At 39.1% G+C, this 23,256-nt stretch overlaps 1 protein-coding gene across 3 annotated transcripts in view; it reads left to right on the top strand.

The window, feature by feature from the left end:
* The window catches only part of MARCHF6 (membrane associated ring-CH-type finger 6), a 109,677-nt gene that overhangs the window by 52,856 nt on the left and 33,565 nt on the right, over positions 1-23,256 (top strand). For all 3 annotated transcript variants that reach the window (XM_063451934.1, XM_063451935.1, XM_063451936.1), the window contains exons 5-10: positions 2,830-2,902; positions 4,270-4,438; positions 6,689-6,881; positions 12,481-12,542; positions 13,927-13,959; positions 15,980-16,031. In XM_063451934.1, coding sequence (XP_063308004.1) covers positions 2,830-2,902; positions 4,270-4,438; positions 6,689-6,881; positions 12,481-12,542; positions 13,927-13,959; positions 15,980-16,031 — 582 coding nt within the window. The remainder of the gene's footprint in view (positions 1-2,829; positions 2,903-4,269; positions 4,439-6,688; positions 6,882-12,480; positions 12,543-13,926; positions 13,960-15,979; positions 16,032-23,256) is intronic.

Genomic DNA, 23,256 nt, shown 5'->3' on the forward strand with positions numbered 1-23,256 from the left:
CAATGCGGGTAAGGCGTATTTATGAAACAAACACATTTTTCATATGGGTGTATCCAACAGACGACAAAATCAACCAATCATAGATGTTCAGTGCAAAAAGTATAATTATTCATATAACATTATGCATTACAGTTATTCTACTGCGCATGTCTAGCATGTCTTCTCCAAACTATGCAGGGTTTTCTTGTGAGAGAAAAAAGGGAGTATATGTGCTTGCCCTGAGAAAGAGAAAAGGGAGTACCGATTGCAGCCAAGAGAGAAAATTCTTGTTTTTAACCCTTGCAGACGTGGAAACTTACCTAAGACAAAAAATGCTTTTAAACCCTTTATTTACCTGTATCTATGACAATTCCCCTTTTCTCTGGTAATAATGAGAGTTAGGCAAGGTATCTCCAGATGTACTAATTAAACCTTGTGGGCCTTTATTAATTCTTCATCTCGGTTTCCTCGCCATTTCTCACCAAAAGAGCCATCAAGGGATGCTTGCCCGGATATCTGTTGCTACAGAATAATGTATGTTCTTAAATCCACATCTCAGTATGCAATACATCTATAGATTAATGCATATATTTAAAGTTTTGTATGTCTAGGGGAATATCCACTAAGCATTGCATAGGTAAAATAATTCATTCTCCATCATGGTATAAATAGTAAAACTCCAACATTTAATCTATACATTTGTTTGCCATTTGGCTATCCCAAGGGGCAAGTTGAAATTGCTCTTTTGAATGTGACATCCTGTCCTGTTATACATGACAGGTTAATTCTAAGCTTATTAATTCAAGTCAAGAGCCCATATTCATATATTGTCTCTCAGACGGAATTGCAATTCATTATAGTTTATAGTTGTTACCGTAGCAGACACATCCTGTAAAATTTTGTAGAAAATACTTTCTTTAAAATATCATGTTCTTAGAGTAGGCAGAACATTCATGATTGCACTGATTTTAACAATTCACACTTAAACTGTGTACCTAATTTAAAAAAATTGTTCAAGTTTCTTTAGACAGATTCATATTTACATTGTACTCATTCTCGTCAAGTTCTGTAAGCACTCAAAGTAATGACAATACCCTTTCATTCCACTTTATATAGTACACCTAATTTTACTTTGATTATGTTGTTAACGTTCCTCTCCCAGCAATGTGTATGTATGGGCCAGTGATTAAAACATTCCCTTTTTGCCCTATCTCCAGTCTTCATCATGAAGCAAAATTTAATGGCATCAATTCTCTCTGTCTGTACTGTACAGGATTCCATGTGGTTTATTCTGGTACCCAGGCTGCAAAAATAACCTGAAATGCCTTACATTGTATTTGAAATTGCCACTTTTACAACAGATTTTAGAATCCGAATACCCTCCCTGTCAGTCAGTCAGCGAAGAAGGTTTTCTTCCCGATTTGTCAGCTCCACAGAGCCCACCTCAAGTAAAAATGTGCCTGTTGATGCATGTGTGTCCACAGAGCCCAATTTATTGAGTCTGCAGACATTTTTTTTTTTGTTTCTTGCTCTGAGGAGGGTTTCCCTGATAAGTCATGCAGAGCACTGTCTACTTATTTCTATGCCAACGACACACAGTGTTTTGTTTTGTTATTTTCATATCTCGGCAAAGGGGCAAACCTGATTAAAGGGAATCTCCAGTGCCAGGAAAACTATCAGTTTCCCTGGCACTGAAGGGTCCCTCTCCCTCCCACCCCCCAATCCCCGGTTACTGAAGGGGTGAAAACCCCTTCAGTCACTTACCTGAGGCAGCGGCGATGTCCCTCGCTGCTGTCTCCTCCACCGCGCCGCTCCTCCTCTTCATTGCGTCGGCCGGTGGCGAGACTGATCCCGCCCACCGGCAATGCCACTAGAGGTGGAGTTAACCCTGCAAGATAATTATTGCAGTTTATAAAAAACTGCAATAATTACACTTGCAGGGTTAAGAGTAGTGGGAGTTGGCACCCAGACCACTCCAATGGGCAGAAGTGGTCTGGGTGCCTGGAGTGTCCCTTTAACTCTCACATGGGTTCTTCAGAGCTCAGAGTCCAGATGGTATCTAAGCTGGAAAAGCTGGAAACCAGTCCTGCTGCCCATTGGCCTAGAGTGTCAATGGAGCTATCTCAGCTTTTGAATGAATATCTGTGCATAGAAATATACACACAGTTGACAGTAGCCAGCCTGGAACTCTTGATGCTGCTGGGGTGGAGTTACAACTCTGGCAGGTAGCCTAGATATCTCTGTAAGAGCAATATTTCATACCGCAACACTGCACGTATAAGCTCCTTGCACCATGATCACTTTAAAACGTTGAAGTGGATATGATGCTTGGACTAACATTTTAATATCTGATTTTAGAGAGATGTAGCAATTCTGTTAGTACAATGTGTAGATACAATTTGATTTATGGGTTTTTGTTTTTATATTTTGTCCCCCAAAAGGACACTTTAAGTTCTACATCTTGTATTTGGATTTCTTGATTTACATTGACTTAACTAGAGTACACATACATTTTGAAGAGTGATTATTTTTTTTTTTTTTACTTCACTGGGAATTTTATTTACTTGTATATCTATTGAAAACTCTGTACTTTTAGAGTGCACATCCTTTTCTTGATATGCTCTGCTAACAGCTGATTATTTGAAATATTCTTGTCAGGGTGAGTTGTTTTCATTGCTAGCATGGTGAAAAAAAAAAACCCTTTGTTTTCTCTCACTTTAGAAGTATTAACTGGTTTACTAACAATATAAAAAAAAAAATGTAAGACATTTTTTTTCTTTTCTTCAATGTGCTTGACCATACATAGGAAATGGGTATGTGGTGGTTCTGATATATTTCTTTCTCTTTTAGGTCGTATCTACAAGTGCTTGTTTACTGGCTCTGTGAGCTCACTACTGACATTGCCCTTAGATATGCTTTCTACGTAAGTATGAGCTATACGATTACAAGTATAAGTACAGGCCCGAAATTTTAAGTAGTTTTGCAAAAATCTGTTTGGTTTGTGATTAAAGGGACTCCATGTTCTAAATATTACCACCCTTATATTTGACTTTCCCATCATTTCTTTGCAGTTACATAAATGGATTAAATTGAGTCCCAATATAGCTGCCAGGGCATAAATGCAAACACACACAGAGCTTGAATTAGTTCACTGGTGTACATCTTAGCCTCTAATGAGATGCATTTCCAGATGGTAGGAAATACTATAATATGTTCTTATTACTATCACTGAATACACCTCCAGAGTCCTCTGCTAAACTAGAATGTGTAAATTAGAATTTTTAATACAGAGATCAAGCACATTGCAGATTTGTTTGCACAAATCTCTTAATTAATTTCACAAGTGAAAGGGTGTGCTCAGTAAATTCTAAATGCAAGTATTGGCAGGCACTTGGCAAAGGGTTCAGAGTAAGGGCTCTATAATCTCTAAATTCCAGTTTTTAGGGTGATGTTACAAACCAACAGTGCGCCCCCCACACTAGACTCAAAGTATTGTCCACTGGCTGCACAATACAGATGCTATATAGAAAAGTTTATTGGTGTACACTGGATATAACAAAAAACTGTAAGTTCCCTCATATCCGGACAAGAGATCAATCTGTCCCACATATATTTTTTAAACATGAAGTAAAAAAAATAAACAAATAACAGGTTGTAACATACCGACTTGAATCTTATTTTACTGTATATGGAAATTATCTGTTAACATCATGCTGATGTGAGCAATAAATAAATATTCGGAATGTATCTCGTGAATCTATTGGTTTCTACACCACTGATTGGAATACATGCAAAGAATATAAGCCAAGAAAATTAGGAGTCACAGGAGACAGACACTTTTTTTAGCTATTGGATACATCAAGGGGAACTGAAGAGGGCACTCTAGACATCAGGTCTCATTCTCTTGCTGTATTTTTCTCCTTGTTCAAATATCTCTAGTTTTGCTTGCGTGTTTTTTTTTTTTACCCCCCCAGTCAATCGATGTTGTTTTATCTGTCACTGTTGTATTATCTATCTTTAATCTCAGCACAGCTTTGACTTGTTGTACATTCATTCAGTGGCTGTGTGGTGTGGTCAAATCTGCACATCACATTGATCTCTAATTGAATGAAACATCCAAATTGGCTGTTCATACAAAATATAGCTGCCACCAGAGCAAGACTAAGCCTGGAGGTGCATAAAAAATGGGTATTAATTTATATATACAAACAAATGTTCATTGAGGCCACATTACATGCAATCTCATTTCACTGTTAATAAATACATGATTTTTATGTTTGTGTTTTTCAGAGAAAATTTATTGGCTGACTGTTTGCAAGGCTGCTTTGTTGTGACATGTACCCTCTGTGCATTTATAAGTCTTGTGTGGTTAAGAGAGCAAATAGTTCATGGAGGAGCACCTCAATGGTTGGAGCAGAATCAGCCACAACCTCTAAATGGTTTAGGGCAGCAGAACGAGGTACCATCTGATTTTATACTTTGCTACTGTGTTTATAAATTCACTTAATCAAAAATGTGGTAGTAAATATAAGGAGAAAAAAAAAAAAAGCAACTTGAATATTCAGAGGTTTTCAAATTACTCCCATTCTAATGCAGAGTTTGCTTAGAAAAATTGAACTGTTGCTTAGAGAGAGACTTTAAAGGACCACTATATTGCCAGGAAAACATTCATTTTTATGCCCCCCCTCCTGCCGGTCTCTAGAGGGAGGAAGGGGTTAAAATCTTACCTTGGGGACTCTCCTCCTTCTTTTGACGTCATCGGCTGAACGCACATGCGCGGCAAGAGCCACGCGCGCATTCAGTCAGTCCATAGGAAAGCATTCTCAATGCATACCTTTGGATGGCAGCGATTTTCACAGTGAGAAGCGTGAAAGCGCCTCTAGCGGCTGTCAATGAGACAGCCACTAGAGGCTGTATTAACCCATATGTAAACATAGCAGTTTCTATGAAACTGCTATGTTTACAGCAGGCATGGTTAACCCTAGATGGACCTGGCACCCAGACCACTTTATTAAGCTAAAGTGGTCTGGGTGCCTATAGTGGCCCTTGTGACATTATCATTAATGGTAGTGGCATTGTTGTTTGTTGCTATGATACAGATGTAATTTAGAAAACTAGCCACTCTTCAGAATTTAATTTGCAAAATTTAGGTTCCAACGCTATTTAGTAATGAAAACTATTTTCAAGTCCGTAAAGGAAGGTCATTATTTAATTTTGGCTTTACTGTCTGTACATTCTGGTACTAAGTCAGCTTGCTGCAATTGCCTAGGACATGATAGCTCTACACTAAATAATATTAAAGCACCAAAAGGAGAGGAAAGATCAAGTAAGACAACAAGAAGACTGTTTTCAGGAACTATTTTAATGTGAAATCCTTGACCAAACTTGTTACTGGAAGACATCTTGCTTGTTGTACCAGTTAAAGGACATTTTTGATGCAGGTGTTTGGCAGCATTGCTCTGAGGAATCCCTTGCTGCTTATCCCACAATGATGAAAGAGCCCTTGTGGATTTAACCCAAATATCAATGGGTATTGGCAATTTCTAGGTCTAATCAGAAAATGCTTCCAAGAAAGTATAAAACCTTAAACAACATTTATTGCTAGTGGAGTACAGGATAAACAAACCCAGCAAGTGCTGGCCAAGTGAAACATAAGTTAACCATCACAACAGTCATGATTTGAACTTTTAAAATATGGATCTGGATTTCAGTAATACAGGCCCGTATTTTTATTCTCAAGTCTAGATTTCAGCAGTTCAGTCAGGCTGAAATCTGGATCTGATTCAGGCTCTTTCTAAGCCCATTTTGCAAATCTAGATCTTGTTAAATTCTGAACAATGCCTGCATTTTGTAGACTAAATGGGGATATTTAGACTTTAGTAAATAGAACATATAATAAAACTCCTTACTAACAAGTGACTGCTGGGCTCAATATCTGAGGTGGGTTGCCAGCTCCATTACTCTTTTGGGTCTGGAATAGAAGCCTTCATGTCTGTCAAAGAGGACGTACAGCTAGGTGAATTGTCAAAATATGTTAAGAATTATTAGATGCTGGATACTGCACTGCTCCTCTAAACAGAGAATTCACAAATGTTTTGCAATCCAGAACTGTATAGTTGCTTACCTCACATAGACTTCTTTTGTTAAAAGAACTTGAGGATCCCTGGGCAGAGCTGAGAAGAATTAAAAGAGCATTTCAAAATTAAGGCAATTTAACACTTGGCCATAGCTAGCTGTGGGAGAGCACATAGCTAGAATTAAATTAATACTCTAATTACCAAAACGACTTGAGCTTAATTAATTGATTTTGGTGTATAGATAATGTCCCTGTAGTCTCCTTGCTCAATTATTAGACAATTAGGAGGTAATTGGTTTATTTATGCAGTCCTAACCACAGCCTACCTACACACTTCCCCCCACAAAAAATGATGTTCCCTTATTGCACTGTGAGTTTAACCTCTCGGCACATCTTTTGTGGAAGCTCTCTTCATTGAGCTGATCATGGAGGTGCAAGACTTGGCTAATTGGCTGTGAGCAAATAGCTCTTACTCACAGCCAAAGAGCTAGCCTTGCACTGCACAGACTATGGTGGTTATGGTGCTTGGAGTGTTTCTTTAAGTTATGCAAAGCATTAATCAACCTTGTATATGTAAATCATATTATATTGTTGGATAATTTCTGATCATTTAACACTGAAATATCTTTGCAGGCACCAGGAGCTGTAAATGTAGTTGCAGAGAATGTGGCTCTTGAGCAGCCTGCCAACCCTCCAGCTGATCTTGCAGTTGTGGGAGAAAATCCTGAAATCCAAGAGGAACCGGCAGATGATGAAGAAGAAGAGAATGATGATGAAGAAGATGCAGTGATTGAAGACGCAGCAGATGCAAATAATGGAGCACAAGGTAATGTGATTGTTTCAAGGAAAGCTATAATGAAGAAAAATATTGATATTTGTGATATAGGCCCTAATTTAATATTGTTTGATTAGCTTTCGAAATGATTTAATCATTTTGGATACATTTTTTTTTTTTTAAATTACTTTATATTATGAAAAATCTTAAAAATGTTTAATATTTTACTTTTTTTTTTAATATATTGGTCGATTTTTTTATTTATTTAAATTTTTGATAAACAATTCTAAGTTTGTCCCAAAATATTACATCATTTAGAAAAACGTATCCAACAATATGAAATCAAGGCCATAGTGAGCCAAAGAAACATTTTTAAAGTACCTTATGGCCTAATTTCCTTAAATGTTGTGGCCTCCTGAATCATTGTACTTGTGTGTCAGTTTGTCAATCACCCACCAGGACTATTTATTAGGCAAAAAAAAAAAATGGTTTGCTCAAAAAGGTTTTGCTCTGGACAAACTGATTTTCATCCATGTTGCATCTTGGTGTGATGAATTTCGGAATGCGAAAATGCCCCTATGTAGTAGGGTTATGCTCATATAAGACAATCTCTCAATGATTCAAGAGGCACTTAACCCACATGTTAAGTGTTTATATCCCTGAATATTATGGTTTTGCAAGAATTCATCCAGTACTTGTTTAAAAATCTGTACAGAAAATTCCTCATCATTGTGGTTCTTACTATGGAGAACCCATTCCTTTGCCTTAGACTGAAGAAAAGAAATTTAGTATCCACGAGGTTGTGCCTGTGTATTGTCCTATTTATTAAAGGGACACTATAGTCACCAGAACAACTACAGCTTATTGAATTTGTTCTGGTGAGTAGAATCATTACATTCAGGCTCTTTGCTGTAAACACTGTCTTTTCAGAGAAAATGCAGTGTTTACATTACAGCCTAGTGATAACTTCACTGGCCACTCCTCAGATGTCTGTTAGAGATCCTTCCTGGGTCATGGCTTCCTAAAATGCATCCAAACATTCAGTGTCTCCACCCTCTGCATGCAGACAATGAACTTTCCTCATAGAGATTCATTGATTCAATTCATCTCTATGAGGAGATGCTGATTGGACCCTACTTGCTATGCTTCGAGTAGAGGCATGTCTAGTAAAAAGTGAGCAACCTATGGCCCTCTTCTCATAAATGGCCTCATGGTGGGGCATCTATTAACTAGTGGGGGGAGGGGGAGACATAGTGGCCCCCACCCGTGCCCCGCGAGTGGGGGTTATTTAATTAACTGAGGGACATAGGGTCTCCCTTCCGGCCCCCACCCATGAGCGGCGGTGGGGCCCTAAAAAAACAATGGGGTGGGGGGGGTGTGAAAGACCTAATGCCTGGCCCCCAACCGGGCATTAATGGCGACGGGTGTGGGTTAAATGAAAAAAATCCCCAAGCCCCTAGTCACCCCCTCACCCAAAAAAATAAAACAACCCCTTCCTACACCTCTCACCATAAAAATAGTGAGTGGGGAACAATATAACTAAATCCTTGTGAATAAAAAATAACTTAAATATGTAATATGGGGCATTTAGGGGCATTTGGGGGTGACTAGGGAGGCAATTAGAGTGACGGGGGTCTAAAACAAAAAACTGATGCGGCCATGACAGTGCCGCTTTAACTAAACCGCTTTAAATTTCTTCATAACTAAAATCTTCAATTCCCCTGGTTAACTTTGAAGCCAGGTCTCCTTCTAGTATACTTTTGCCTTTTCCCTGACCTTTATTTTTTAACACACCCATCTCGGATTTACGATCAGTGAACCTATACTTTGTATTTGTATTTATTTATTTTTATGTACTTGAAGGGATGCTCTCAGCCCCCAAAAAGCTACTTTAGCTTAATGAAGTAGTTTTACTATATAGATCATGCCCCGGCCAACTTCTGTCATTTGGGAGTTCAAGCAGTTCTGTCGCTGTCTGGGGTCTTTGCATACTTTTCGTGGGACGCAGGGAAATGTTTACTTACACGAAACTGTCTCTCGCAGGCCATTTTGATTCACCCCATCCTTTTTGTCTGGGTTGGAATTTCAGTTAAAACTTTAGTGAAATTCCAAAGCTGTCAATGTAAGTATTTCATAAAGATTCCTTTTTTAATTTTTTTTGTTTGTTTATGCAGCCCTAGCTAATTTAACTTCTAAATGACAGGGGATTGAGCAGTGAGACTGCAGGAACATTATCTACCCACAAAAAAACACTCCATTAAGATAAAAAATTTTGATGCTTATAGTGTCCCTTGAAAAAACATTTTGGGTTTTGTCTTTTCATATTAGTAACAAAATAGTATGCTAAGTGGAGATTTAAAAGTGCCAAACAATTCTGTAATAATATAATATTGCTTGATTAATAACATTGCTTCCTTGTTACATTCTTTTTTTGTGTGAAGATATGACAGTTTGTATCTCTGTTATACTGATCAGGGTTGGCAAAACTGTAAAATAATCTTACTTTTAAGCTTACAGAAGAATAGATGAGGCATTGCACATGCTAAATAGTCATCCGTGGTTCCACTCGGACTGGAATCGCAATATTCCCATGTTGTAGACAATAACACGAAGATATCTGGGCATACACAAAGTTTCTTCAATACAGACTTTATTTGGACATTAAAGCTAGCAACATATTTTTTCTGTCACAGAGCCTTTCTTAAGTTGTGTGTGCCCCGACATTTTTGCCATTGCTAAGCTTATGCCTGTGCACCCTTTACATCCCATATAACTTAGCTTTCCTGCTTCTGCAGTTTCACACATAGCAATTACTAATGATTCTAGTACTTTATTACTTCAGCACTATCAAAGTGTGCATATTAGGATTCTGAAGTATTAAAGGGACACTATAGTCACCTGAACAACTTTAGCTTAATGAAGCAGTTTTGGTGTATAGAACATGCCCCTGCAGTCTCACTGCTCAATCCTCTGCCATTTAGGAGTTAAATCCCTTGGTTTATGAACCCTAGTCACACCTCCCTGCATGTGACTTGCACAGCCTTCCATAAACACTTCCTGTAAAGAGAGCCCTATTTAGGCTTTCTTTATTGCAAATTCTGTTTAATTAAGATTTTCTTATCCTCTGCTATGTTAATAGCTTCCTAGACCCTGCAAGAGCCTCCTGTATGTGATTAAAGTTCATTTTAGAGATTTATTTAAGGTAAATTACATCTGTTTGAAAGTGAAACCAGTTTTTTTTTCATGCAGGCTCTGTCAATCATAGCCAGTGGAGGTGTGGCTAGGGCTGCATAAACAGAAACAAAGTGATTTAACTCCTAAATGACAGTGAATTGAGCAGTGAAATTGCAGGGGAATGATCTATACACTAAAACTGCTTTATTTAGCTAAAGTAATTTAGGTGACTATAGTGTTCCTTTAAGACATATTAACCTGCACACAACATAAACTTTAAAACTGAATATCTACCAGGGGTCAATGGCCACATTCTGTTTCTTCATATGAACAACCTTTACATTAATGTCCATATCTAACAAAACACATAATACATAATATAAAAAAAAAAAAACACATTCATTCTATTGCCAGATACGTCGTGCTTGACTAGTATAACTGCCGTATATTACACCATGATCATGTTGCAAAGGGTCAATGCCCTATAGTTATGGCATGCCAAACATGCAAACAAGGAGACACACGTGGAACAAAGAACAATAAAATAAGACACAAACTGACAGACATACATTTAATATTAATATTCACCATGTTTGTCTGGCTGTCATGCTGGCAGCCTGTTTCCCAGCAGCTCAGTCACTGCTCTCAGTGGATGAGCTTGGTACATACTAAGAGGCAGAGATCTGTCCAGGAGCACAGTGAGTGAACAGTGGCAGCAAAAAGCTGCAAAACATTTTCTCTTTTTTTCTCTTTCCCCCTCAAAACTAGAGTTAAGCAATGACAAAAATAAGACCAAAATCAAATGAGCATAAATTACTTACAATTGTGTCCCTTTGCCAGTAAAGTTCATATAGATAACCTTGTAGTAACTACAAGTCAATTAAAAATAACATTTTGGGGTGGCCGACTGAGAGACTGAGCGGACGTCTCTGTGTGAGGCTCCGCGCTAAGAAAAATTTAGCAGACTTTGGCTGCCACAAAACAGAGACCTAACGGATCATAAATCTCACCCCCCACCTTGGGAAGATATGGGGCGAAAAAATAAAAAGGTCAAACGCCCGGAGGTACGTCGCCTACCCGATATCCGTCTCTCCTTTGAAAGGCCGGTGCCGCGACCGCCAACAAAGATGGCACCGGAAGCCACTTCATAACAGGAGATGTCGGACGACACTCTCCCGAGGAGGAAGAACCCCTCACACCACAGTCGGGCAGGGAGTCCAACTCATCTGAGTCAGACGAGGACTCAGGCCCCGCCACGAAAGGGGACATAAAGAAACTCCTGCTGGACCTCAGAAAGGTATGGAAAAAAGACCTGCAAGAGGTACAGGCAGAGGTGGGGATAGTGCACAATAAAGTCAGAGCTATGGAGGCAAAAGAAACGACCAGGGACAGCCAGTTGCAGGAGACCAAGTCACAAATTGAGGGCCTGGCCTCGCAGGTGCAGAGGTTGAACCGTACAGTAACAATGCTGGAAACGCGCCACAGACAAAGGAATATACGTCTCAGGGGAATCCCAGAGGAGATTGCCACAGAGAAGCTGCTACAATACACAAAATGCCTCATAGACATGCTAGGCATCAGAGAGGGGCATGCCCTACCACTAATCACCTCGGCGTTCAGAGTCAGGAAATCCCCAGCAGCACCAGAGGGAACCACCAGAGATGTCATCGCAGTAACGCGTGACGTAGCGATCAGGAATGCAATCATGACCCTCTCTAGAACACAGGGGAACATAACCTTTGAGGGAAGCAAAGTGGCAGTTTATGGCGACATCCTGTTCCCTGTGCTAGTGGAAAAACGTAAACTAGTACCGGTAGCAAAGAAACTAAGAGACTGCTCCATAAAATATCGCTGGGGAGCTGAAGGGACCCTGGAGGTAACGATCGGTGATACGCTCCATATATTGACATCGGCAGATGACCCCGAAGAGCTATACAAACACTTAGACATGCAGCCTCAAACTCTGACTGGCACACCCTCCAAGCAACACCGTACCGGCGGAAAAGCGACCGACACCAACACGGCACAGAGGCTGACCAGGCCACTAGGGGGGGAATACCTCCTGGCGTTGATCCAGGGATTGCATCTCGCACCCCCATTTCCAAGCAGTGTCTCACCCAGCCCCAGAGACAGAGATTAGTACGCACCAGGGCCAAGTTGCAACTTGACAGATGTCCAGTTCTTAAAGTGGTCTATCAGGGACTAACAGCCAAAGTTAGAGCACTACAGTAATACCCCTCACTATATGCCATTTGACAGTAGTAGTTAAGAGTACACAAAGGCTCATTATTATATAAACACCGTTATAGTTTATGCCTGCTTTACTTATGTTAACTATACATAAACTGGAAAAGTTATGCTTTATTCATGATAACTCAATAAAAAATATAAATTGGAAAAAAAATAACATTTTGGTTTATAGCATCTTATAAAATTCTAACTGTCCGATTATTATTTTTTTTTTTTTTGTTTACAGATGACATGAACTGGAATGCTTTAGAATGGGATCGAGCTGCAGAAGAACTGACCTGGGAGAGGGTGAGCACATAAATATTCACAATAGGGGTATTTGGTAAAAGTACTTCGTTATAACCCCTTAACCCAGTGGTATAACAATTGGCACGTTTTGGGAGGAGGGAGGAGGTTGCAGCTTTGATTATTAACTTCTACCATGGTTAATTTTCTACTTTGCGCTAACACAGCACTTCTATCACACTTGGTAAAAACCCCTTCTGTGATTTAGTAAAATCCATTCTCTGATCTACTTCATATACAGTCCATATATTAAAATGGCTTGTTTAGGTATCATAACTGCTACATACTGATGTAATGGTTATGTGTCACTAGGCTGTAGGCACCACCCCTGCTTCTTGGTTAAACCATCTATAAGGTAGTTTGACAAAAAGGCATGGTACACTTCTTTATATGCAAATGCTAACCTACACAGCCACTGAATGGACAAATAAATATTGCCAGTGTAAAACCAGGGGTTCACACTCGCCAGAAATGCTAAGATGGAAGCTAGGTCCTAACATTATGAGCATGGCTTCTTCTGCATGTGTAAGTAGTAAGACAAATTTACAACTGTATAGTACCCTGTACAGCCTTATTATCTGTGAAGTACTATACAAACTCCTAACCTGCCTACTGTATTTTATAGGTGGATATATGAAGGGTATTATCTAGATAATTTAATTTTTGACCCTTTATTTTTAATGTCTTGTATAGATCATAAAAACCACTAAATCTCTACAAGTAAAACAAACTTAAATATGGAACACTGTACTTAACAAAAAAAAAAAACTAAAATTGGAATTGGGAAGTATTGCACTCATAAAAATAACAGTGATAGTAGACAATTTAATCACAATTTGGTAATATCTTCTCTCTTCTTAAGGCTCTCATTCAGCTGCAGCATATGCAGAGGAAGATAAAAAAAAAAAGGGACACATAGATCTTATATCACAAAATCACTCCATTTTTTTTTTTATATTGCACTTACACGATTAAAGATAAATGCCAGCATATCATCATCTCCACTGTTCAGTGATCACAGTTGGGTAAACATCCCAAGTGAAAAGAACTAAAGCCACATATATCTCCTTAATAAAACACAATTAAACGTACATATAGAGAATAAAACAAATATACACCCTACGCGTTTCATCTTGAAATAGGACTTCTTCAGTGGCAACAATCATTTTCCGTATGGTTCCAGTCAATGAATACAAACCACAATTAGAGTCCAGGTTTAAATCCCCCAGTATATCCCTCCCACTGACTGCCATCATGGGATAGGGGCTGGACTGCACCCCCTGTTTCCTATTCCTGCAGTCCAAGGCTGTAATCCAAATAAGGAAGTCTAGCAACATGTATTAATGTTCGTTTTTTTTTTTTTTTTTTCTTTTTTTTTTTTTTTTAGATGCTGGGACTTGATGGATCCTTGGTATTTCTGGTAGGCCAAGTCTGTCTGTCTGTCTCTGTCTGTTTGTCTTGTATATAATATATATGCAAAAATACCACCATAGAATTCTCTTATCCCACACCTGTACTTCCCTATTTATGGCAATTTCTCTGTCCTTTGCTCCTCAGTTATATGGAGAGCTTCCATATCATGACCTTCACTACTAGCTAGATCATAACATTTACTCACCACCTCAAGCCTGAAAAGTCCATGGCATACTCATTAGGGGGGGGGATTTTTAGTTAGGGTTACATTTTCACTCGCCAGCGGCTAGTGGGAAATGGAAATGTTAAGCCCTCCTACAGCTCAGTGGGCTTTGAAATAATATAAATGTGTATATATATGGCTGTTAACTGTTTACCATGTTATACTAATTATGTGCACCAATAGTAGAGTCATTCAGTCAGGCACAAAGAAAGTAGTGGCTTTTGTTCACAAATAAATGAAAGCACAGGATTTATCGCTCAAAATATGTAGACATTGATATTTTCAGAGTATGGAAAACCTCACTGGGCGAGGCCAGAATAGTGCTATCAACTATAGTTCACTACTACTGTTGGGCGACATCAAATAAGAGGAATTGGGAGGAGTCTGATAGCACTATATAGTGCTATCAGACTCCTCCCAATTCCTCTTATTTGAGGAAGAGTCAAAACAAAAGCTTCACATTAGGAGAAAAGAGAGAAAACTGTGGAAGTATGTTTTGTTTTTGGTTTTTTTGGTCAAGAGAAAATCAAATACTCATAAGTAATTTTATGTTAACTCAAGTCTACAAATTAAGAGTCTGACCTGTATAAAACCACTAACAACCTGTACTATAGTTCACAAGTAAGCTAGTAGCAGATGATGATGATAAGAAATGTCGGTAAGCGGTTAACCTGGTAACCTGAAGCTAACATGATGAATATAAGAATTTGAGACTTACCTTGAAAGGTGGGAGAAGTGTTACAAGGGAAGGAAAATACTCGCCTCCTGTCTTAAATAAACATTTAAATTATGCGGTCACTTAAGCAAGAATAATCCCTAATTTTATGGCAAGACTTCAAATTTGCTTTTTTAACGCTCTTCTATAATAGAAAAAACCGCATGTGGCGTAGGTTTTAAATAAAAGGTCCGAAAGGTGGATTCACTGGGCCAGTCTGCGGAAGATAAAATATCCGACAGTGCACTACCTGCCCAAACGGCAAAGGATGCGGCTGCACCTCTAATAGAGTCTGCACCAAAGGACTTGTCAATTCCTGCGAGAGTAAGTAACCCTCTGATCCAGCTTGCAATTGTAGGAGAAGAGACCGCTTTGTGTGGTCTAACATAAGAGATGAGCAGAGGCCTCGAAGTGGGCCGTAATGGAGTTGTGCATTCAATGTAGTGACTGGTGCAACTGGCAACGCAGAGGGACGATCTGTCTGGAAAGTATGGGTAGAAAACCGCATTAGACCTCCTTAATGCTTTCCTAGGGGGATTTCAGCAACGCTGGAGGTCCTCACATAGTGTGAGGAAGTCCAACCACGTTATAGCACACTTTTCATGTGCTAAAAATCACGGAAGTGCCCTCTAGTTGATGTCTAGTAGACCGCCACTAGAGGAGGAGTTAACCCTGCAAGCTAAATATTGCAGTTTATGAAAACTGCAATAATTACACTTGCAGAATTAAGGGTAGTGGGAGCTGGCACTCAGACCACTCCAATGGGCAGAAGTGGCCTGGGTGCCTGGAGTGTCCCTTTAATGCTGAATAATTCAAAACTAAACCATCAAAGGCAATGTTATCAGAAAATACTCACCTGGGAGGCCAGCAACAAAGAAAGAGGGATTGGGAAGAGTCTGATGGCACATATATATTACTGTTATGCATTTTGATTGGTTGAATTTTTTACACTCATGTTAACTATTTCTTTGCTGGGAGTTTCAGTAAAGAAAGATAAGTAAATATGAAGCCTCCTGTCTTGCCATAAAATGTAATGTTTACAATGTTAAACCAACAGTTTAACTTTATGCTCCTTTCTTTTCTCATTAGGAACATGTTTTCTGGGTGGTATCCCTGAATACCCTATTCATTTTGGTTTTTGGTAAGTATAGAAAATTACATCAATCTGTTTAGTACTAAAGAATTTATTATTATTCATGTCTTCTCAATTTGTTTCAAATTTGAAGAAATCGCAAAGACTTTTATTATATACTACGTTTATTAAAGGATCTCTTCATGTATTCTAAATAATACAGCTCACTGTCTGCTTTAGGGTGCCATGAGTATCATGGTGCCATTCTTCTGTAAAGGTACAATCTGTTTTATAAGGGTCTGACACATTTTTGGGTGCTTGAGTCTCTTGGAATGCTAATCCTGCTCTTCATTTTTTTACGGAGTGCGTCAAATGAGCACTCTGTCAATGAATGAACTTCCGTGCACAGATTATGCACATTATCTAGGCCGGTGATATAGCTCAGTGGGCTAATGCATCATCAGTGGAATCTGTTCAACCTTTGGGTCGCAGGTTTAAATTCCGGCAGGGTTAACTCAGCCCTTCATCTTTCTGAGGTAGATAAAATGAGTACCATTAAATTGGGTAATTGTAACAACCCCTGGATGTTGGGCTAAGTCAGGGTTTCCCAATTAATTTTTCCCTTGGGACCCTTTGACATGCTATGGCAAAACTTTGTAACCCCCCCCCCCCCCCAAAAAAAATGTGTGCCGTAGAGTAGCGCAGCGCAAGCCTTTCAATGAGCAGAGTGCAATGTTCTGTATTGCTGGCAAATTCCTTTTATATCTGGTTTAATTTTGACAATTGTATTCGCATGTCTGCAGTTGCATCAAGTCGATTTCGATACTTTGTTTTTGTTGCAGAGTTCAGTGAAAATCCAGTTTCACATAAGTACCTGCTGGCGAATGGCAACAGAGCTTTGATTGCCCGCTTGGACAATTCTGGGTGTTCTTTGCATAAATCACCCCAAAAGAGAAACTTCTTTACATTTTTAGCTTAGTTGACTGTCAGAAGTTATATCGATCAGATTTTTAAAATCTACATCAGAAAAAGTGGCACAGCTTCAATTTTTTTACTCCACTTCTCACTTAAAATACATAACACTATTTATTTTGCACATCGTTTTATTAGTGAATCCCCAATTGTGTGTGCTTCTCCTGCAAGTGCTCTGGAAGAAGCCTCTGTGGCTTTTGCATTAGCATTTTCAAATTTTTGGCTCACAAATTGTTTACTCTTCTGATACTCTTTTAGCTTTCGCTTAAAAAAAAGTCAATGTCTTTCTCTTTGTACTCTGCGTGGTTTTGCTCAAAATGACGTCGTAATTTAGCAGGTGCTAATGAACTATGGCAATATATTATTGCAAAGTACGCATTGTGCTTCAGGACAATCTTCATTTCTGGCACTTGTGAATCCAAATGACAAGTAGCTATCATCCTATTTTCTTTTCTTTGAGAAGATGATTAGCTAGCATTGTGTGCCTTTTCTTTTTTTTCTTTGACTTGTCACTTGTCTCTATTTGAGGAACAGTAGGTACAACTATTTCAGGCATCTGGATTTTTAGTTGTATCTCTTTCTCAATTTCAATAAGTGCAGAAGAGGTAGAAGTAGTAAACATTTTTTTCTGAAGTTACCTGCTTAAACCCGTTAAGGACTGTGTGTGGGCTATGCCGTCCTTGGGGATCTGGTTCTAAACGCCGGCGGGCATCATAGCACGTCCCCGCCGTCCTATGTACTTACCTGCTCGCCAGCGATCGCGATGTGGGGGACTTACCTGGCATCTCAGGGTTCCCCGGCTGCCGTTCCGGCACTCCTGGGCCATATGATTGCAAGTCCCACTCACAATTACATGGACGGAATAGCCGTCCATAGCAGTGCCAGCAGGGGGGGGGGTTCCTGGAATGACAGGTACTGCTGCCTGTAAAATAAAAGTTAAAAGCTGTTTAAAATTAAATAATATATACTTGGATTATGTGTATATGTGTGTGTGTGTGTGTATACACACACACATACATACACTGTCTAAGTGTATTTTAATAATATATATATAATTATTTATATATTGGTATAAAAATAAACGTAGAATATCCACCCCCCCCCCTCACGAGACAGTGGACACACCATGGGTCGCAAATCTAAAAGATGAAGCCGGAAAAACCACAGATGGGCTTTGATATTGGAGACATGCTGCGGCAGGCAAGTGGAGTGACAAGCCCAAAGATGGCCGACTACCCAGCAATGTACTCTGACCTCTCAGACGACATGTCCCCTGATGAGGAAAGCGAGATCCCCCTTGCGAACCCAAGAGTAGCACAAAAGCACACCGACCAAGACGATGCACCAGTGACGGCAGCAGTGCTGAAAGCACTCCTGGCGGATTACTCCGCACAGATTTGCAAGGACTTACGGGCAGACTGGCGGTGGTGGAAGCTGCGTCCGATACCCAAGCCTAACAGATTGCCACATTTCAGGAGGCTGTCGGGGGGGCTCCAGCGACACAGTGAACAGGTTGAACGCCGCTTCTCCGCCATGGAAGACTGGAGGCGGAAAAACATTAAAATTAGTGACATCCCGGACAAAGTGCCGACGGCGTAATTACCGCACTTCCTAAGGCGCCTACTAGGCACTATACTTACCCCGAGACAAGGCAAACTGGTGGGAATTGATGGGTTCTTCCGGGTACCAAAGTCCCCACGAGCACCGGACAACGTACCAAGGGACATGGTCCTCCAGCTAATGAGTGGGAAAGATAAAGCAGCGGTGATGGCGGCTGTCACAGACCACGCGCCATATAAATTTGAAGACATGTTTCTCACTTTCTTCCCGGACCCATCAGGGAGCACCCTAGCTTGGAGACGATTACTCCGACCTCTTACATCACTCCTCCAACAAAAGCAGATTCCATACCAGTGGCGGCAATCCTGTACCTTAACGTTTCATGTAGTTGAAGGCTATGAGTAATTTTCCTAACTTGGATGAAGGGATCCCCTTTCATCTTCTAATGGGAAAATTTTTATTTAAATCTCTTATTACTCTCTTACTGATCGATTGGGGTTTATCTATATCTATATCTGTAAGGTATTTTAATACTTGTGTGGTTTTAGAAATAGGTTTATTTGTATGTTTTATTAATAAAACTTTCAAAGTTTGAATATTCCTTAATCTATAGGCACTTAATTAGATTTAGAATTCTTATATAATTGTAAAATTCGTATTCTGATAATTGGATTTTTAATTTGACAAAAGATTTAAATTTCCCCAATGGGGCAATTTGATATAAATTATGAATTCCGCAACTTTTCCACTTTGATAGGTCAATATCTTTTATATAGAATTGTACTACTTCGATAGGTGTAGACAAAGGCAGTTTATTGGAGATCCCCAGTTTCTTCTTGAAAAATTTTAGGGCCAGAATATCATTCATGATTTCATTTGAAGATATAAAAAATATGACAACAATTTTATGTACCGTATATACTCGAGTATAAGCCGACCCGAATATAAGCCGAGGCCCCTAATTTTACCCCCCAAAACTGGGAAAACTTATTGACTCGAGTATAAGACTAGGGTGGGAAATGCAGCAGCTACTGGTAAATTTCTAAATAAAATTAGATCCTAAAAAAATTATATTCATTGAATATTTACAGTGTGTGTATGAATGTAGTACGTGTATGAATGCAGTGTGTGTGTGATGCAGAGCCTTGGTGGGGGGTGGTCATTTTTATTATTATTTTTTAATATTATTTAATTTTTTTTGTTTTATTAGTAAAACATTCTTCATTATTTTTATTTTTTTTTATTGTAATATTTTTATTTTTTTATTTAATTTGATTTTCGTCCCCCCTCCCTGCTTGATACATGGCCGGGGAGGGGGGCTCTCATTCATGGCCGGGGAGGGGGGCTGGCAGAGAGCGTTTACTTACCTTTCCTGCATCTCCTGTCAGCTCCCTCCTCCGGTCCGGTCAGCTCCCAGTGTAAGTCTCGCGGCCGCGTGGAGCGTTGCCACGGTAACCTGTGGCAACGCTCTGACCCCGCGGCTCTCGGGAGACTTACACTGTGAGCTGACAGGGGTGCTGACCGGACCGGCGCGGAGGAGGAGGGAGCTGAAAGGTAAGTTACAGCTCTCTGCCAGCCCCCACATCCCCTTGTCTATATTATGGCAATATAAATTGCCATAATACAGACAGTGACTAGAGTATAAGTCGAGTTGGGGTTTTTCAGCACAAAAAATGTGCCGAAAAACTCGACTTATACTAGAGTATATACGGTATTTTGGAATATTAACAGTGGATTCTTAATACAGGAAATCAAAGTATATGTCATGCAAAATTGTTATAACTTTATCTTGGCACGTATATTACTGTCTAGTAAAATATATATATAATGGAATATCTTCACCTCTTCAATACATATTTTTCTAATATACAGGTGCTAGTAATGCAAAATATAAATTGGCATTGCAAATATTCTTTTCCCCCACTGAAATGCCATATTTTAACCCTATATAGTTGTATTTGTTCTATCCTATATAGTTGTATCTTTGTTGTATCTCACTTTGATACTTCTAATAATTCTAATGCCTTCCAAACATTTTATGTGAAAAGTTCTGACGTTTGCTTTTGAGAGCTGCAGCAAATGGTGTTGTTCCTTACCTGCAGTACACAATTACAATCATGAGTTTCCCATACAAATAGTGACTGTACGAACAAATGGGTTTTGTAGTTTGCAGCTGTTACCCTGTGAAGGGCCATGAACAGGGTTGTTTACTGAAGGTAGTGAATTCAGAGTGAATGTCACATTTAAGGCCAAAGTATCCACATTGAAAGCCTAACTGGAATTTTTCCAGTTCAGCTATTTTGACCTAACATTTAAAATCCACTTTGAATACTCATTTTAGGATATAACCCTGAAAGGTTTTAAGTAGGTAATAGAAAGTACCTCCACTAATCTCACATCCCACGCTATATAACAGTTGAATTAGTAATCCTTCCTCAATATCTGCCTGTCTCTCATTAGGATAGAGCGGGGAACTCACATTTTTTTTTTTTTGTTCGTTCGGTGTAGAAGGTGAAAGTACATATGTTGTGCTTCAGGGTTTTGCTTCCTTCCTCCTGTCACCTGAAGCAGTAATATTTCAGGTTGATGTTCCCTGGTAGGTCTATGCATGCCTCCTGCCTAGCCAAATCAGCTGCTGGAAATGGCATCTGCATGTTGCAGTGACATTCATACTGAATATTAAAGGTGGAAATCTTGCATGGGATACAGAACACTAATGTGCTATCAGTGCTTGGTGCCAAAAATGTAATGTTTGTTTTCTGGTTAGAATCTTTAAAGCCCATTACAACTGATCGGTCCTTCAGGTGTGGTTCTTCTCACTGTTGTGTGAAAACAGCATAGCTCTAAGCACACAAGGTGTTTTTAAGGTAGCACTGCTTGTCCTAGTTTTTTTGAAAATGTTTTATTTTTCCTGCCATGGTCTCTGGTTAGTTTTATTTATGCTTTTTAAAAAAAAAAATTAGGATGTCTAACCCATCTGAATGCACGGATAAAGCTGAGTATTTTAAAGCTGTTGCAAAAAGCAAACATTTATTCTGCTCTTGGTATATACTCCATTATTTAATGGTTCTAACAGAAAATATGTTTAAAGGAACACTATAAGGCCAGGATAACAAACCTGTACTTCTGACCTTATAATGTTATTACTATATTTGAGGTGGGACCAAAATAGTTTAACTCATATTTTTCCAGCGCCATGCGGGGTTCCTCACCTATGGCTCCGTCCATAGGATTGTGAGGAGTGGCCACTAGGGGTGTTCCTAGGCTGTAATGTAAACACTGCCTTTTCTTTTAAAAGGCAGTGTTTAGAGCAGCAAGCCTGCAGGGACTGACTATACTCACCAGAACAACTACATTTAGATAGTGTCCCTTTAAAGAAGCAGAGTCTGAAAAGGTAAATAAAAAAACCTAAAATGTCAGCAAATGCTTTTTAAAATCATAACAGCAAACCACCCCAGGTCCAGCAAGGGGAGCTCAATTTTTATGTCTCAAATTGACGGACTCCAGTCTTTAAGCTTGAAATAAATTCTAAATGTGGGTTCAAATAAGGTCAAGCAATTCATCCACAGTCTAAAATTTAAATAAACAAGTGCCTTGCACTTCTTTCCTTAAAAAAATTGACACCTGGTCAGAAATTGATCTACAAGGGATTCATGCCATACATATAAAAGGCTCCGAAAATATTCACGCAGACCAAGATGAGAAAGGCAAATTGGTCCCTACGTTTACACACTCTCTAGAAGATCAAAAATGTGTTTTGCTTGTTAGAGATAGATCTCATGGACTCTAAACACAAGAAACTGGAGAAATTTCAGTTAATTTACCCAAAGGACAAACCAGATATCCTAAAAACATTTTATATTCCTGGATGCAGTATGTGGTATTTTTGTTTACACTAGTAGCTTTAATCCATTAGATACATAATAAGACAAGGATGTATTGGGCCAGTGTTTTTGTAGTAATTCCTTTTTGGCCAAGAAGCCACATGTCCCAAGAAAACTATTTGTAAAAATGAAGCATCCCTACAGTTTATTCATAGCGTCAAGTCTCTTATGTGCTAAAAAGAAGTCTACCAGTTCTATTTACCTAAAAATTTGTATTAACTATCAATGGTGCAGATCATCTAAAGAAGAACCTCTTCAAGCTTCAGTAACTGTTATCGTCATATATTTCTGCAATTCTGAATCACTGAGTGATTAACGTCTACTCTCAAATTGCAAATCTCTACTTCAAAAATCTTGCTTCTAATTGTCCGTTTCATAAAAGCAGTCTACCAAATTTGACCGAGAATCCACAATCTTTTTCTGAACTTGGTCTCATCTATAGAGCCTCATTTCATCTTATGGAATATTGTCATTTGAACCTTCTGTTTTGGGGGAAAAAAAACAGTTCTTGGTATTTCTTTCATCAGCTGAAAGAGTGGCAGAGCTTCGGGCATTAGGGGCTCACTCTCTGTATCTGATATTTTACAAAGACAATTAGTTCTCCACCTTTGTTTGTTTGATCCTAATGTCAGTCCAGCCACTCTCAATCAAGGTTAATCTGCCTACCATCCGTAGGATCCAGCATCTCATTAAGAGCAAAAATAGAATTTTCTGTATGTTAAAAGGTCTTGCCGTATTTATCGGAGTTCTCCAAATCATTAAAGGGACACTATAGTCACCTAAACTACTACAGCTTATTGCATTTGTTTTGGTGAGTAGAATCATTCCCTTCAGGCTTTTTGCAGTAAACACTGTTTTTTTCAGAGAAAATGCAGTGT

Source organism: Pelobates fuscus, chromosome 4 (assembly GCF_036172605.1).
Source record: "Pelobates fuscus isolate aPelFus1 chromosome 4, aPelFus1.pri, whole genome shotgun sequence".
Taxonomy (NCBI): domain Eukaryota; kingdom Metazoa; phylum Chordata; class Amphibia; order Anura; family Pelobatidae; genus Pelobates; species Pelobates fuscus.